The following is a 16673-nucleotide window of genomic DNA, read 5'->3' as shown; positions in this document are numbered from 1 at the left end:
CATGCATCTTGCAGGCATTTCACTCTCTTTAATTTCCATTTATGCTGAGGGAATAAACAATTTTAGAAGCACTTTGTAAAGGTGGATTCGTTCAAGGCCCTTTAGCGATGAGGCTGGATGCTCTTTTAGAGTTTTTCCGGGCCTATTAGGTATATAATGAAGTCCACTCCATTTAAGAGATTTGTTGTTGTTGTGCTGCACAAATATGGGGAAAGGGGTGTGACTTCGGGGAAAAAAAATTTTTTTTTTTAAGACAGATGTTGATTTTTATGGACAAATACAGAAAGTCTATTTTCACCACCATGCTGACCTTTGGTATGTTTTGAGGTATTATTCAAGCCAAACAATCCTATGCATACATTTTTTTCTGGGTCCTCTTTGTTTCCTTGGTGGCTTATATCTCTCCCGTAATGGCTCTCTGATCTGTTCTAGATACCCAGTAAGACAGACATGGCTTGGTTTTCATAATTATGTATGCAAATATGTATGCATAGTTGCTTATTTGGTACATGCAACTGCAACAATTCAATGTGCAAGCATGGTCCTCCTATAATGTAAAATTACATGCACAAATAGCCACATAGGCATGTAACCACCTGTTTGCAAATAAATAAGTTGTGCATACATTTGTATTTACAAGCCAATTTAAGCCCTGTAGTTCTGAAAATCAGGCCCCAAATTTTGGTAAATTACCCATTATTCTGTACAAATTTTTATGCAATCTATTTTGACTCAACCTGTTCCTTGAATAGTTTTCATTTTAGTTATTAAAAGGGACTACACAAGCTATGAAGTGACACCTACACTGTGCTTTCTTCCTTAAAGGGATATTGTCAACCTATTTAAGCCTCCCCACCCTCATTCAATTTACTTTAACATTGTTTTAATACAGAGACTGCAAAGAATGCATTTTGCTACCAACTTCAGTCACAGCGCTTGTCACACTTACAGCGCTGCAACGGTGCAGCTGTAGTGCTTAGTGAAGATGCTACCTGTGGCTTTAGCTACACTGGTGCTATACAGCGCTGCAACTTGCTGTGCTCAGGGGTGTGAAAAAACACCCCCCTGAGCGCAGCGAGTACAGCGCTGTAAAGCGCCAGTGTAATCAGGGCCTGCAGCGCTGCACGCTCGCTCGCAGCGCTGCAAGCTATTCCCCTCGGAGAGGTGGAGTACATACAGCGCTGCGACTACACTCGCGCTGCATAGCGCTGCCGCGACAGCGCTGTGAAGTCCCGAGTGTAGCCAAGCCCTGAGTTGATGGGAGAGGTTCTCCCATCAGTCTAGGTACTCCACCTCCCTGAGAAGCAGATGTAGTAGGGCCTACGCTGGGAGCTAGGTCGGTATAACTGCGTGGCTCAGGCGTGTGGGTTTTCCACACCCCTGAGCGACATAGTTATACCGGCATAAGTTTGTAGTGTAGACCAGGGTTCATCATGACCCATTACAGAAGGTTGCGCTGCAGCTGCAGGTAATTTAACACTCATTCCTAAAGCTGTGCAACTTCCTGCTGAGACTGTCCTGGAGAAGAACAAAAGGGTCCCACCTTGGTCCTTGTAGCTGTAGAAACAGCAGGATAAGATGCTTGCCAAAGGGCTGTTTGCGACTAAGAGCATGTTGCAAACGGTGCAGTTTATAAAGAAGTGTCTCTTTAAGACAACTACCCTTAAGGGCAGTTTTTTTTTTTTTAAACAAAGAAAACACATTTTTTCTGTATCTTGGGTGGACGGGTGGAGCAGATAAGACACCAAAGGGTTTTTCGGCATATTTGTTGGATGTAGATTTAGATTTTTTTTTTTTTTTTTTGTTTTGTTGTTTTTTTTTTTTTTTTTTTTTTTTTTTTTTTTTCCCGTAGTAGACTCTTTTTTTATGGGGGGGGGGGATTCCCCAGGCTCATTACAGAATTTCTCATGCTCAAGTATCGGTTGCTTCCTGGTCCCAGAACTACAACTACTGCTTTTTCCATTTCCTTTCCAAAGCACTGTGCAAACATTACTCATCACAACATCCTTGCAAATTATATTCTCCCCACTTTACAGAGGGGTTAGTGGAGGTTATACATTTGTGCCCGAGGTTATACAGAGAGTTGTCTGAGCTGGGACTAGAATTGGGGGCTACCACCCCTCTGGTTCACTAGATGAGGCTGCCATCTAGGAGGTTTGGGTAGGGAAGAAAGAAAAATCTCACTCCAGTGAGCTTAGTGGAAAGTTGGGGAATATTATCCCTCTTTGGTTCTGTGGAGAAGATTTTATGGAATTCTTGATCTTGATGCATCCTTTGATTGCGCAATCATTTTCTAGAGAAGACCAGAAGATTGTTAAATATAGGCTAGCAATCAGCAACTGTTTAAGATGGAAGCCATGTTACACATTACAATAAAGCAAAGACATTCATTCATAGCTTTCAAAGAAAAAAAGGCGTCCCTTACTTTCCTGCACACAAGACAATTGTCCATTATTTGCCGCTGATTTCACTGGGTATTTAACAGACAGGCTTAATTCTATAACAAATTGTCATGTAAATATCAACAGATCAAATGCAAAGGCTTTGCGGAAAAGCAGCAATATTGACGCTTCTCTGTGTCTGGAAATATTTGTGGCTGTTTTTTACTATAGTAAGCAACTTGTCAGAGGAGGACTTGGATGGAGATTTGCAAGTGCTGATAAAACCTTCAGGTGCTGTTAAAATTGAACTCTCTTGTGTGTGTTTTGAATATAATTTTCTGTTTTAAAGCTCCACTTTATGGCTGTTTCCCACCCTTTTAAATCTCTCCCATGATACAAATTAAACAGAATGTTTGGGGGGGGAAAAGAGGTATTGGAGAATTAAACACCTCTTAAAAATATAGAGAGTTCCTCGAGTCTGTCTTCTCCACACTAGAGAAATTACCCAGTGCTGATGATAGATCAAGTCAAGTAACCAGGGCAGCTGACTTGGTGCAGAGCAAGGTTTAACTGCAAGAATGGCTCATGGCAAACCATGTTCAGCACCATTTCAGAAGCCCTGGCTTGTCCTGGTCCATCCTTGTACTTAAACCTTGTTCAGCACCAGTTGTCAGTAGTAGGCTAATTTCCTGGTGTAGACAAGGCTAAATTTACACTAGGATAGCACCTTGAATGCAGACCGCTCTCCAAGCTTTCTCCAGAGTACACCCACCAGTGAAATGGAGGCAAATCTTACCACCGTACAACAATTCAGAGAGGAAGTGAGGAAGATTTAATGCACATCAGAAGGTTACAGGCTGTAGAAAGGAAGGCTGATCCAGTGGTTAGGATGCTAGTCTGGGATTTGGGAGACCCGAGTGGAATTCCTTGCTCTGCCACAGATTTCCTGTGTGACCTTGGGCAAGTCACTTAATCTCTCTCTGTGCCTCAGTTCTTCATCTGTAAAGTGAAGATAATAGCTCTGTCCTACCTCATGGGGTTGTTGTGCAGATAAATGTTAACAATTATGCGGTGCTCAGATACTGTAGTAATGGGGACTAAGTGCCTTCACCTCAAGGTCTGCCTTGTAAAGTGGGCAGAATTGAACCCTGAAAGTGCATTGAGATTTTCATTGGCCACAAGGAGTCAGGAGCTTGATTTTTACATCTCAGCCTGATAATGACACTTCTAGCAGCACGATTGTTCCTTTATCACCAGGCTGGGGGATTGATTCAGTGTTGTTTACTGAATTGCCAATACCTAGATTTTCCTTGGAAGCAGCCTGTCAAAGTAATGACCAGGCCTGACCTTGTTTTAACGTGGGTGATCCCATGGTGGTATGGCTACAGCCTAAGAGGATAATACTAATTTGAAAACTTAAACTATTTCTGGTTGTGTGTAATGTGTTTATAGTTCAGCATCTCAGCAGGAGTTTAAAAAGCAACCTGCTATTTGTGGCTCAGTGGTGATGTTTCTGGGGTTTCTATTTATACTCTGTTCTTGATGTCTTGTTGCATTTGATTTCTCCTCCTACTTTTAACGTTCGTCTTTAAAATACCTCATACAGAATGTCTATAACAAAGCTAGGATTTTTGAGACATAGGACTGTGCATGTCTGAGTGTGATCTGTTCATCTCGTACTTGATCCCTTTTTCAATTCAAAAAAATTCTTTTGGTACTTTGGATCAGTGTAACAGTTTTTGGCAGCACTTAATTTTGAATCCGGTGAGGCCTTGTTACTACTTTGGCTTCTAGTTAGTATCAGTAGGACGATGAGAGACTCCTTGCTTGCACCAGTTCATGGTGGCTTATTTAACTCAACCCAGTTACTGTGTATGCCTCAGTCAAGTTAATGGGGGGAGGGAAGAAGGGAATCATGTTGAATGAAATTCACCCCTGTGCAGAGACCCAGCATGTCCCACTTACACCTTCAGAATAGCCGAACGTGTAGAAATGTATATTCATTTATTATAATAGGGTTTAAGTGGGACTTTGGTGAGGCACAGGGTGAATTTCACCCCTCACGAGTCATTCCCTCAGACCCCAAAGGAATCTCGTCCTTCAGATAGAATGTTCCTGTCTTGGTGAGGGGAGTGATTACACCGTATGCGGGTCCAGCAAAACACGAACTTCTTTGATGGTTAGGGCATATAAAATGTCATATACTCCACTTAGGCATGATGGTGAGTTTTGGAAGTGTATTTTCTTGGTAAGCTGGCCTACTAATAGTTTGAAATGTTGGTTGCACTTGTGTTAATTTACCAGCATTGTTACACCAGGGAAATCCCAAACGTACCTGTAACAACTTTCCAGGGGCCCTGGGTTTCACTCGGTTTCCATGGTAAGGGAGAATATTCCAGCATCCCTCCTATTTAATGAGAAGGTACGTCTCATAATGCTCTGTTTTGAGTTAAGTGGAGCCCACTCAGTTTAAGGTGGCACAACACATTCCATACCTAGGCCTTTGTGGGCTATATTCCTGTACTGAAGGTGAGGCCACACAAATCTCTGCAGGACGTTGTTCGTCACTTGAACATTACACTTCCTCCTAGGATGATCTTGTGGTTAAGGCACTGGATTGACACTCAAGGAGATCGCTGTTCAAATCTTAGCCTTCCCATAGACTTCCTATCCTATCTGACCTTGAGCAAATCTCATAACCTCTCTGTGGGTTAGTTCCCTGTCTGCAGAATGAGAATAATACTTCTCTGCCTCACAGGGGTGGGGAAGATAAATTAGTTAATTAAATGTGATATGCTCAGCTGTTACAGTGCTGTGTTCCATGTAAAGTATGGATAAAGATAAAACATGCACACTAAGTAGTATACCCACTTCACTGACGCTCAGCAGCTAAGCATGTGAAAATGTCTTTTCATGTATTTAACTGTGGTTTCATGTAAGCATATTTTGGTTTTGGATACTCAGGGCCAGGTCATGGGGAGGCAGAGACGAGGGAATGCATCTACTACAATGCCAACTGGGAGCTGGAGAAGACCAATCAGAGTGGCGTGGAACGCTGTGAAGGAGAGAAGGACAAACGGCTCCATTGCTATGCTTCTTGGAGAAACAACTCTGGCTCCATTGAGTTGGTGAAGAAAGGCTGCTGGTTAGATGACTTCAACTGCTATGACAGGTAATAGCTACAAATTTAAATTGTATTTCAAGTGGGAAAGGCTTGCAAATTGCATTAGTGATGTCCAGAAGCAGCCCAATTCAACTGGGCCCCATTAACCTGCTTTAATTGCTTGTATATCTCTCAAAATTCTCACTTAACAACTCTTTGCTTTCAGTATGGAAGCCACAAAAGGCACTTTTTGGGGTATTTTTTACAGGAAAGCTAAGCAATTCTGGCATGCTCTGAAAAATGTGTCCTGTACCATTGAGTGAAGAGCAATATGTTCTTCCAAGAGTACTTGGCTACATAAAGGAAAACATGGAGTCATTTGGAGCTGTCTAGGAAAACACAGATCTTGGGGGATATTAGCGTTTGGGATGTTTTTGCTTTAATGATATTGTAAAGGGTTTCTTTACTCCCTGTCCCTGCTAGCTGGGTTGAGGGTAGGATTGTAGTTTGGCAGAGACTGAGGGGATGGACCATGGAAGTACAAGTGTGTTGGGGTGTGGTGCTGTCTGTAGTCAGCTGTAGGGGAGATGGGCACTGCTGTGTGAAGGGTGTGGATGCATTAAAGAACTTGGATTTTAGGAAAATATGATCAAGCCTCATAAGTTTTGGGTAACCCAATGCTGACTTATCAAAAGAGAACAATTGCAATTTTTAAAAGTTTTCCTTAGTTTCAAAGTTTGAAGGAACACTGTCCACTAGTTCTGGGCCCATTTTTAGTTTAAAAAAATGTAGCTAAAAGGTGGTATATAAGAATCATAGCACTCAGAGGTCTGGGCAAAAACTTACTGGGCCATCAAGATGATGGTCTGGTTCTACGATTTAAATGCCAAAATAGAACTAATCCTGCTTTTGCAGGAAAATAGATTATTCCCAACTGTATATTTCCTAGTTCTTTTATCCTGTCTGATTTTAAGTATTCTGAGACCTGAGGTTTCCACCACTACTTGGGAAAGACCATTCTGGAGTTTAGGTCTCATACAAAATTCTACTTGAACTTATTTCCTGTGCAACCCTATTGAAATCCTTGGGGTTAAGTCAGGGCCAAATTTGGCCCTAAATTAAAAAGTCTGTCCTATTCATTGAAGTTGTTCCTAGCTCTATCCCATTCCTCTTAGCAATTCTGCCCCACCATATAACTCAGAAGTAATTCCTCTTATTCCTTCAAATATTTGTAGCTGGCTTATTTTCCCACCACACCCATCATCTTAGTAGTTACATAGTCAAGCTCCATATTCATTTAGACATTTAGATTTTACTCTTTTCCCCCCCCCCCCACCCAATAAATCAGTCCTTTCAGACTCTTTAGTCATTGTAGTGCTGATCCTCATGAGAATGGGAACGTTTCACTACCATTTTCTATTTTCAAACAGAAGTGTTTAGCATAACCAGATTTCCTCTTATAGCATATGCTCCCAAATACAACAGCACTGTGACAGGTGCATGGTATAACACAATGCCCCCATGCTGTTATGTACTGGTTCTCAACTTCTGCCATATTATTATCCTGTATTACAACAGAAGACTGTTTCTGGGCCTTCCAACCCCTCTCATCTAGTTGTAAAGAAAGAGAGGATGGTTGCAATCTCCTAAAACCTGTTCAAATGCCCAAGATTGGATGCTGAGAACACATTAACCCTGTGGCATGAGAACCAGAAGGTACAAACTGACCAGTCTAGTTTCATGGTCCACGCTGAGTGAGATACCAGGTGTTAACAAACAACATAAATGGTGAAAACTCCATTTTGAATTTTTAGAAAGATTTTAATTAACCAAGTTAGTTTTAATTATACATTTCTTGATTGTTCAGTTTGTATTTTAATGGTGGCCTTTTAGTTCCCCCATGCATTTATGCTTTGATCCCAGGAGAAATGATAAAATGTGACAAACGTGCCTTTACAACGAATGCAACTGCATTAATGTCCTCATGGCCTTTACTGGCATTTGTGTTCAGCACACACACACGCAAGCTGCTGGGCTCCCAAGGGCAATCTTGTTGGGATGCAGTTATGTTGCTACATCATTACCTATGAGATGTCGCCTGGAAAAAGGACAGTCTACATGTTCTATCAAATTCTAGTGTCTTTTGCTTCGTAACGTAGATAATGGTTAGTGTTATATGCCAAACGGTACCTTGTTGCAACACCAAGGTTGAGATGTTAATGATGCTAAGGTCAGGACATTTAGGGTTATGGTTCCTAGAGCAATCTTAACTCTGTCCTTTAATCTCATCTTATCTGTTAGGGCATAGATGTGGTGTAAGAATCTATATAGATTCTTATGCATTCATATTTAAACCCCTTGTACTTGTGCATTGAAGTGGTGTTTCATTATGTGATCACCCAACAAATATGCCATAACATGGCACATGTGCATTTAAAGCTGTAGAAAAGGGTACAATTTAAAAATAAATCAACAGCGCACAATTCATTTATGTGCATAATCTCGCTGGAGGAGAAGTATTAAAATTCACTTGAAGAGCATGTGAATTACTATAAAATGTGCACTTACAGCTATAGAAAAAAGTGTAGTTCTCTCCCACTATATTATATTTTACGGCTTGCTAAGTAGCATGTCAAGTTGCCCAGGGTTGTGTACCTGGGCACACTCTGAACCAATTAAGGGAAATAATGAATTGCCTATGCAGAGTAGGCTGTTTTCACTCATTAACTTAATTTCTTAACTAACAGACTTTGCAAAACATGCATTCTCCACTGAAGGCTACAAATACTCAAGTCTAATGCCATTAAATTGAAATGTTTTATACTGTCTGAGTTCAGGAAAAGGTATGTGGAAATATTACACCTCTACCCCGATATAACGCCATCCTTGGGAGCCAAAAAATCTTACCGCATTATAGGTGAAACCGTGTTCTATCGAACTTGCTTTGATCTGCCGGAGCGCGCAGCCTCCCCCCTCCCCCCCGGGAGCACTGCTTTACCGCATTATATCCGAATTTGTGTTATATTGGGTCGCGTTATATCGGGGTAGAGGTGTATTTAATTTATTGAAACATCGTCACTTCGATAACTCAAATGGCTGACGTTTCTTTGAACTAAAAAATAAAATAAAATTACTTCCTGACTGAGATCTTGTATGAGAAATTCCAGCTCAAACGCTATTTTTTTTTTTTCCCATGAAGGAATAAACCACTGAAAATAGCGCCATGGATTAAAAGAGCCTTCTCCACCCTTACTTATAGCTATGTGCTGTTGTTGCCACAATTGAGGAGGCTTGGCATGGATTCACAGATAGAGTAATAATGTCGGACACGTGATTGTTTTATTACTTCCTCGGTGTGTTTGAGGGAAGGAAGTTAGGCATATAAATTTAGCTGGATTTAGGAAATCTTTTGATACAGTTCATAGAGCACAAATCTGCAATCTAAGTAACTAGATAATACACTGGAGAGGGTAAAAAACTGACAAAGAAAGCAGGTGTTTGTAAACAGTAGCAACTTGCACTGGGGTGGGAAGTGAGTAGTAGAACACTACAACAGTCATTGGAACATCTTTTGCACTGACCTGGCAGGAAAGCGGATGTATAGAAAACTGATGAAGTTTGTTTGATACCTATATGAGAATCTCTTTAAGATATACAAAATGTTGAAACAGTATGGCTAGATAACTGCAGTGCTATCTGAACCAGAGGCAACTGAGAATATTTAGAACTACAACTTACATTTGTTAAAATACAGGTACTAATGTTTAGGTGGAAATTCTTTAAAGCGAATTAGTAGTTACTTGAAGTAGGAACCTATATTAAGTACATGAATAAGACTTATTCTTTATTAGTTGCAAGTAAGATAACTAATGCAGGTAGTGGTTAGAGAGGACACACCAATAAAATGGAAATACCGTATATACTGGATCATAAGCCGGTTCGTTTATAAGCTGACCCCCCAAGATGGATAAGTAAAAATAGAAAAAATTTATAACCCGTTCATAAACTGACCCTATAATTCAGGGGTCAGCAAACTTTGGCTCCCGGGCCATCAGGATAAGCTGCTGATGGGCCGAGATGGTTTGTTTACCTCGAGCGTCCACAGGCACAGAGGTAAACCTAAGTAAACAAAGTGTCCCGGTGCACCAGCTGTTTACCCTGACGGGCCGGGACAGCAACTGGTGGGGAAATGTTGTGTGTGTGGGGGGAGCTGGGGGTCAGGGAGTAACCCCTGTGACCACCCCCCATATGACCCTAGCCCTAGCCCGGGACCCACACGCTCTCCCCATCCCATCCCTTCCCACCTTATCTGGGGAGGGCCAGGGGAAGATGTCTCTGGCCTGGCTGGAGCTGCTCCGGCGGCCGGGCGGGGCGGCTCGGCTGCAGCCTGCCAGCCCCGGAGCTGCAGCTGCTTCGGAGGCTGGGGGGAGAGCAGGGTGACGAGAAGCAGAGAGACTCTGGCCCCACCTCTTCCCTTCTGGCTGTGCTGCCTCTCGTTGCTCCCTCTGTTGGGGGGAAGGGCTGTGTCCCACCTCTCCCCCTCTATACCCATTCATAAGCCAACCCCCTTCTCTGGTGCTTCCCTTTCTTACTAAAAAAATTCGGCTTATGAACGAGTATATACGAGTTAGATACAGTAACTGCAAAGGTGGGGCTGGCTCCAGGAGGGTTTCTGGCCTCCTTCCTGTTTAAATGTAATGATTTTTATCCAGTGTTGCTGAGTTACAAGGTTTAAAGTTAGATGTGAAGAACAAAATACCAAAGTATAGTCTGGTGAGCTGAAGTGCCTGGATAATATGCCTTTAAGGGCTTTGAAATTCATGGGAATCAGAATGTTGCTAATGAATTGAAGCTGAGCAGCCTTAAAATAGGTCCCCCTTCCAAAAAAGTATTATGTTAAAAGAAGTTTCTTTATTTGCAAAGTCAAGCAGTCAAAAGTTAGGAAATGCCAGAATTTAGGTTGCCCGTGCAACATTAATTTGGTCCACTTCTGCATATTAATTACAATACAGTCTTCAATTACATGATCATGTACTGTTTCCCCCCCCCCCCCACGTGATCCCTGTCTCAGTCAGTGCACAGAACAGAGAGCGCTCAGGGAATGGAGCAGCTGTTTGGTATTTTAATGCTTATCATTCAGTTAGAGATCACAGCCTTATTTATTACACACCGTCCAAAGCCTGCAGTGAATATGGAATTTTGTTTCTTCATGGTCTTTTCTAGCTTGCTTGCCACTATGGTATGAGTGCCACACAAACATTAGTGAATTTATCTCCACTGCAAGATCAGAGAATGTTCTCCTCCCCGTTGTACAGCTGGCAAACTAAGACAAAGAGACTGCCTGAGGCCATGCGGTGAATCGGTGGCAAAGCCAGAATTAGACTCAGGGCCGCCTGACTCCCAACCTTGTACTCATTGCTCTATATCACGTTGCTTTACTGACATGTTGAGAATCCACAGCTCCCATTGGCTTTAGCTGGAGTTGAGTGCTCAGCCCTTCTGTAGATCAGCCTTCAGGTATCTCAAGTTGGGCACCCAGAAAATGGCGAACACCTAAGTAGTGGCCACCTGCCCACATTTTAATTAAAGTGACTTATTCAGTATCACATAAAAGCTCTATGACAGAGACAGGGGTAGTACCGAGTTCTCCTGTGCAGCATTCACCTGCCTTAGCCACAAGACCATCCTTTTTCTTCCTGCAATCCCCTACTTTAGTCTGTACACACCTTCTAACTGCTAGAGCAAATCAGACAAGAGTCCTCAGCCTCATTCACTACACAACAGCCCAGTTCTTTCCCTGAGCATTGTCCATCCAGTGCATTGAAGGAGGCAAAGGACCGGTGAGGAAAAAGGTGTGATTAAAGATATAGGAAGAGAGAAGGAAGTGCACACTGTCTGCCAAAAGTCCTGGAATGTTCACTCTTACCTGGGTTTAATTTACCCTTTTGTACACTCATGTACAAGGGCTGCAAACTAGAATTCTACAGCAAAGTCTCATTCTTGGTTATTCCCTTTAAAAAAAAACAACCCAGCTTTCTAGCTTGAGAGGTCTGCAGAATGCAACAGAAGGAGGAGAAAAACAGAAACTTCACTGCAGCCAAATCTTCACTTCCTAAGACAGTATAAAGCAATTCACTAATTTTTTCCCCTCTTCCCTGTTCCTCTTGCCCGTTCCTGATACAGGCAAGAATGTGTAGCCACAGAAGAGAACCCTCAAGTGTTTTTCTGCTGCTGTGAGGGGAACTATTGCAATGAGAAATTTACGCACTTACCTGAAGTAACTGGTCCAGAAGGTAAGTGACTCATTGCTGGGGGGGAGCAGAACTGTCCCTCTTAACTAACTTCCAGTATATTGAGGAGATGAGAAAGGAATGTTTATGCAGTTGTGGATATAAGTTAAAGGGCAAGTTCTCCTTTATGGAAAAGTATTAGGGTTTAAATTATATTTTTCTATAGATTTTTTAAACTATCCTATAAAATTTTAATAGAAAATATATCTCTTTTCTATAGAGTGATCTCAAGATCTCAAGGAATCTATAGAAAGCGTCTTTTTCTCTGTTGAACTGTATAGATTTTTCGGAGTAATTTCTATAGAATTTTATTACATCCTTATCAAATTTTCAATGACTTTATGAAAGTTATTAATTGTTTACATATTTTTATTACCTATTGTTATTAAAATCCCCTTCATAGCCTCATAATAATAAAATAAGCCTTTCCCTACTGATTTTTGTGTGTGTGTTTAATTTGGCAAATATTGATATTTGTCCATCCCTCATCCTTCCGTGTCTCCAGTGAAGCAACATGGCTCTATTTAGACTTCCCATTCTTTGTTCATCAGCTTTACTGATGTAATGGGGAATTAGTACTACTGTGGAGACACTACATTTGCTGATGGCTTCTGCAGTATTTTACTTTAAACTGACATCTTATTGCCATGGCTGGAAAACCTTTCTCTTTGTTAGATAATGGCAATGGTGGGGAAGGGTTTTTGCCATCCGTGCCCACGTAACATCTTTTGGGGTTAGCAGCAGGCAAGCATGTAGACTTAGAAACTCCAGCAAGCAATTTTCTACTTCACTTGGGTCCGTGGAACTTTTTTGGGGAAGTTCTAATGCGATACTTTAGAGCATGCATGGCTAGATCTTTATTAATAAATTGCTCATTACAAGAGCATGAGAGTCACACCAGCAAAGGAGTTGGGGGAGGGCAAATGCTTGTGTATGTCTGGAACTACAGCCACTAATCCCATTGCAGATATAAAAAATCCTGTTTCATTGACTGTTCTCCTCCCCTCTTACAGTAATATACGAGCCACCACCACCAACACCCTCACTACTCAACATTCTGGTTTACTCTCTGCTTCCAATTGCTGTTCTGTCAATGGCCATTCTCTTGGCCTTCTGGATGTACCGTCACCGAAAGCCCCCCTATGGGCACGTTGACATTAATGAGGTGAGTCAGAAGCCTGATACCTTGAAAACTAAAGGGCAAGAGTTGACTTTTTTTTCCTCTTTTGTAAACTTAATTTCAGTAAGTTTACCAGGTGGTTATGAAAGTACAGAAGCTGTTCAGATTGAGTATTTCAATCCTCTTAGATTGATTGTCCTTGGATGGCACATTATTAATTTAAGATGGCAGAACTTTCTCTTTGCTTTGTTAAATTGTTAAACAAATGTTGCAATACCATGCTGGAATTCATAATGGCTATCGTAGCACACGCTGTAAGAACCTAATATTTTTCTATGGGGGGAAATTAAAGTCGTATGGCCTAATTTTAGTTTGAGGTGCTGAACACCTTTTTATTCCTGCATGGCTAGACGGAGCCTATGCCAAATGAGCTTTTCAAACATGGAAGACAGATTTGGGTTGGAGGAGGCCAACTACTCTTCTACATGAAGCTACATTGTATTGTAAATAGCATCTTTCATACAAAGATTTGAGTTTATACAGCTGTTATTTTTATGGAAGCCTATTGTGCCTGATTGGATCAAAGACTTACTTGCTATTCATTAGAATGGTATGAAATATTCATAATGAAGTGCAAAACTATTTGAAATTTTAGGTGTACTTTGCTATTTTGTAACAAAACTGAAGGTGGCATTTTTTTGCAGGAGATATCATTAAAGTGTAAATGTTTTCCAAGTGAAGACAGCTTTTGCATTGAAGACATGAGAAAATTCAAGCTTTTGCCATGATTTGATGCAAAAAGTAGTTTAACATTTCATATAAACCACATTTGAGGGTGAGAAACGCCACCAAATGGCAAAGTGTTTCATGCGAAAATTCTGCAAAACAAAATGTGAATTTCATACTGCTCTGCTACTAAGTCGTAACTTACTTTGAACAGTAAATTTCAGTCAGCTAAAATACATTTTCCCCTTGCTTCACTGTTTGACTTCAGTTTGTAACCTACATCTTTATCCTTCTTTTGTTTTCTAGGATCCTGGTCCACCACCCCCTTCTCCATTGGTTGGCCTTAAGCCGTTGCAATTATTGGAGATCAAAGCTAGGGGGCGCTTTGGCTGTGTCTGGAAGGCTCAGCTGATGAATGACTATGTAGCAGTGAAAATCTTCCCCATACAGGTGAGAAAAGTTTCAAGGACCTCCATATGCCTTTCAGTATGTTTAGCTCATTAGCAAATGCCACCTGCAGCAGCTGCTGTTTCAAGCGGGGCAAACGATGCCATTTTGAAATCTACAGGGCATTTTAACTTTGGTCCGAATGTTCAGAGTTGTAGAAATTCAGGGAGGCAGCATGCAGTGTAATACCCAAAGAGTGCACAAAAGACCATGTTAATCCCAGATCTTGCATGACTGTTGCCTAGGAAAATTGAGAATCCAGACCTGAACATAAGTAATTTGCAGCTCACAAAGCCACAGTCCTAATGAAGTGAAGACTCATTGTACAGGAACATTACTGTGCTGAGACGTTGTATATTTCATTTTGAACATTCAAAACGCTAAGAATTGCAAATGGAAAAACCAAAACAATCAGATATGTCCAGTTGAAGAAAAATTATTGAAAAATCTTTGTGCTCTTCCCCTAAACCCCTCTTCTTTAATCTTCCTCTTCCTTGTGTTTTTCATCATGGTTTTATGGAAAGAAATTTCTATATTCTCTCTCCAGACCGGACATTTACACAATCCATTCTGGTTTATGATAACCTTAACAATTACAGCTAAAATATAAATCTAGGTAGTATTTGCATAGGCTTCATTCTTTTACTTGCTTTCACAGAAATTTTGGCTACATTTTTTAATCCGTGACTTTATATTGTCGGCTTTCACTTTTTTTAATGAGGCTATAGAGCTTTCTGAGGGCGATTTGGGGAGGGGTTAAGTACAGGAATGTCTTCTCTCCCTCTGGCATGTAGACCTTTTGGGAAATTGCCTAATTTTAAAGGCATCTGTACTCCTTTTTATGATGTCTGAGAATAACTTTAAGAGGAGCATCAGCAATGCATGGTGTCATGGCAGCTATTTGCTTTAAATGGAAGGTTTAATTTAGAAGTGGTCTTTGATCATGTTTCCCTCTGCTTTAGGATAAACAATCCTGGCAGAGTGAGAGAGAAATCTTCAACACCCCTGGCATGAAGCACGAAAACCTTTTGCAGTTTATCGCAGCAGAGAAGCGAGGAACAAACCTGGAGATGGAGCTATGGCTGATCACAGCTTTCCATGACAAGGTATCATATAGCCACATCTCCATTTGGGGGTTAAAGGGACTGATGCCTATTGGGGCAACTATACAGGATTTGGAATGGGTGTTTACCATTTGAACAGCCACTTCGGAATGTCATGGTCCCCTTGTAGCTATTCTAGAGCATCTCTCACTTCTCCATAGTGAGCTATGTTTCAGTTTATTGAAAGAAAAAAGGCAAACCGACCCTGGGTTTAAAGATTTCTCAGAAGAACTGTCGGCTTTAGAAAATCAGTCTGATCTGCAGGACAGGAGGAGAAGTGAAAAAGGCCAGTGTTTGCACTTGTAAGCAGTAGTAACCTTGCACCTGTGTAGGCAAACCTGAGAGAGAGCATTCAGAGCTGACAGTCAGACTGTTGCGGTCCTTACTCTGCACTTTCAGACAGGCTCTGTATTTACTTAAAACTCACAGCATATCTCTGTTTCATGGGTTGCTTTAGTTGTCAAATATAAAGAACATTTAAAATAAAACAAACATGCACAAATCCAGGTTTGAGCTGCAATGTTATCCCTGTATTTAATCCAAGGTTCATGGAGTCAATCATTTCCATAGACAGCTAATAGAATGTAAGATCTTTTCTCATTTAAGGCTTTCCCCTTCTTGTATAGCTGCTCCAGTTTTTCCTTGCGGTAGCTAGACCTGGTGGAACTAATTTTTAAAGCCATTAGGTATTTTTATTTCAGTGAGTCCGGGAAAGTGATAGTATTTCACCAACATTCTTCTCTTCTTTTTTGTTTTATTCTTTGCAAGTGGATTTTTCTGTCAAATCAAAGTTCAAACTTCTCAAGCACTCATTAAAGCCATTCTCTAAACTGATGATTTGGCACAGCTGTCGCTTACCAAGGTCTGTGATTAAGTTCTAAGAACATATGATGTCCCATTTCTCAGGGCTCTCTGACAGATTACCTGAAGGGGAATATTATCAGCTGGAATGAACTCTGCCATATTGCAGAAACGATGGCCCATGGACTGTCCTACCTACATGAAGATGTCCCCTGGTGTAAAGGGGAAGGACACAAACCTGCCATAGCACACAGGTATTGTCTTTTTGCATAACTATGGTTCTTCAGCTCGTGACCTGAAGAGCTCTGTGAAACTTAAAAGCTTGAACCTTGCACTAGCTGAAGTTGGTCCAATAAAAGGTATTACCTCACCCACCTTGTCTCTTTCTAAAATACATGCCCTTCTGGTGACAATTTTGTTGAATAGAGGAGGGAGGAGATCTTGCTTTTATGTAGTGCCTTTCATCCTAAGTATTTTGCAAAAGATAACATACGGTAATAGCCAGGTAGGTAGTCTGTGCCGCCACCACACTGCAGAGCCCCTGTAGAAGAAAGGAATGTAGGCCAAAAACATGGGGGGACAAATCCTCCACTGAAAGTGCCAGAGGCTGTTTAATGTCCAAACAGAGTAGGCAGGACCTCGATTTAGTCCTTATCCAAAGGACCTACACATTGGAATATTGCATTCAGTTCTGGTGTCCAC

At 41.3% G+C, this 16673-nt stretch overlaps 1 protein-coding gene across 1 annotated transcript in view; it reads left to right on the top strand.

The window, feature by feature from the left end:
* Positions 1-16673, top strand: part of ACVR2B (activin A receptor type 2B) — a 160578-nt gene that overhangs the window by 124629 nt on the left and 19276 nt on the right. The window contains exons 2-7 of the mRNA XM_024201977.3: positions 5346-5553; positions 11668-11777; positions 12788-12939; positions 13927-14070; positions 15030-15173; positions 16077-16225. Coding sequence (XP_024057745.1) covers positions 5346-5553; positions 11668-11777; positions 12788-12939; positions 13927-14070; positions 15030-15173; positions 16077-16225 — 907 coding nt within the window. The remainder of the gene's footprint in view (positions 1-5345; positions 5554-11667; positions 11778-12787; positions 12940-13926; positions 14071-15029; positions 15174-16076; positions 16226-16673) is intronic.

Source organism: Terrapene carolina, unplaced genomic scaffold (genome assembly GCF_002925995.2).
Source record: "Terrapene carolina triunguis isolate 2854851 unplaced genomic scaffold, T_m_triunguis-2.0 Scaffold111, whole genome shotgun sequence".
Lineage (NCBI taxonomy): Eukaryota > Metazoa > Chordata > Testudines > Emydidae > Terrapene > Terrapene triunguis.
This window is presented reverse-complemented; position numbering and strand designations above follow the sequence as displayed.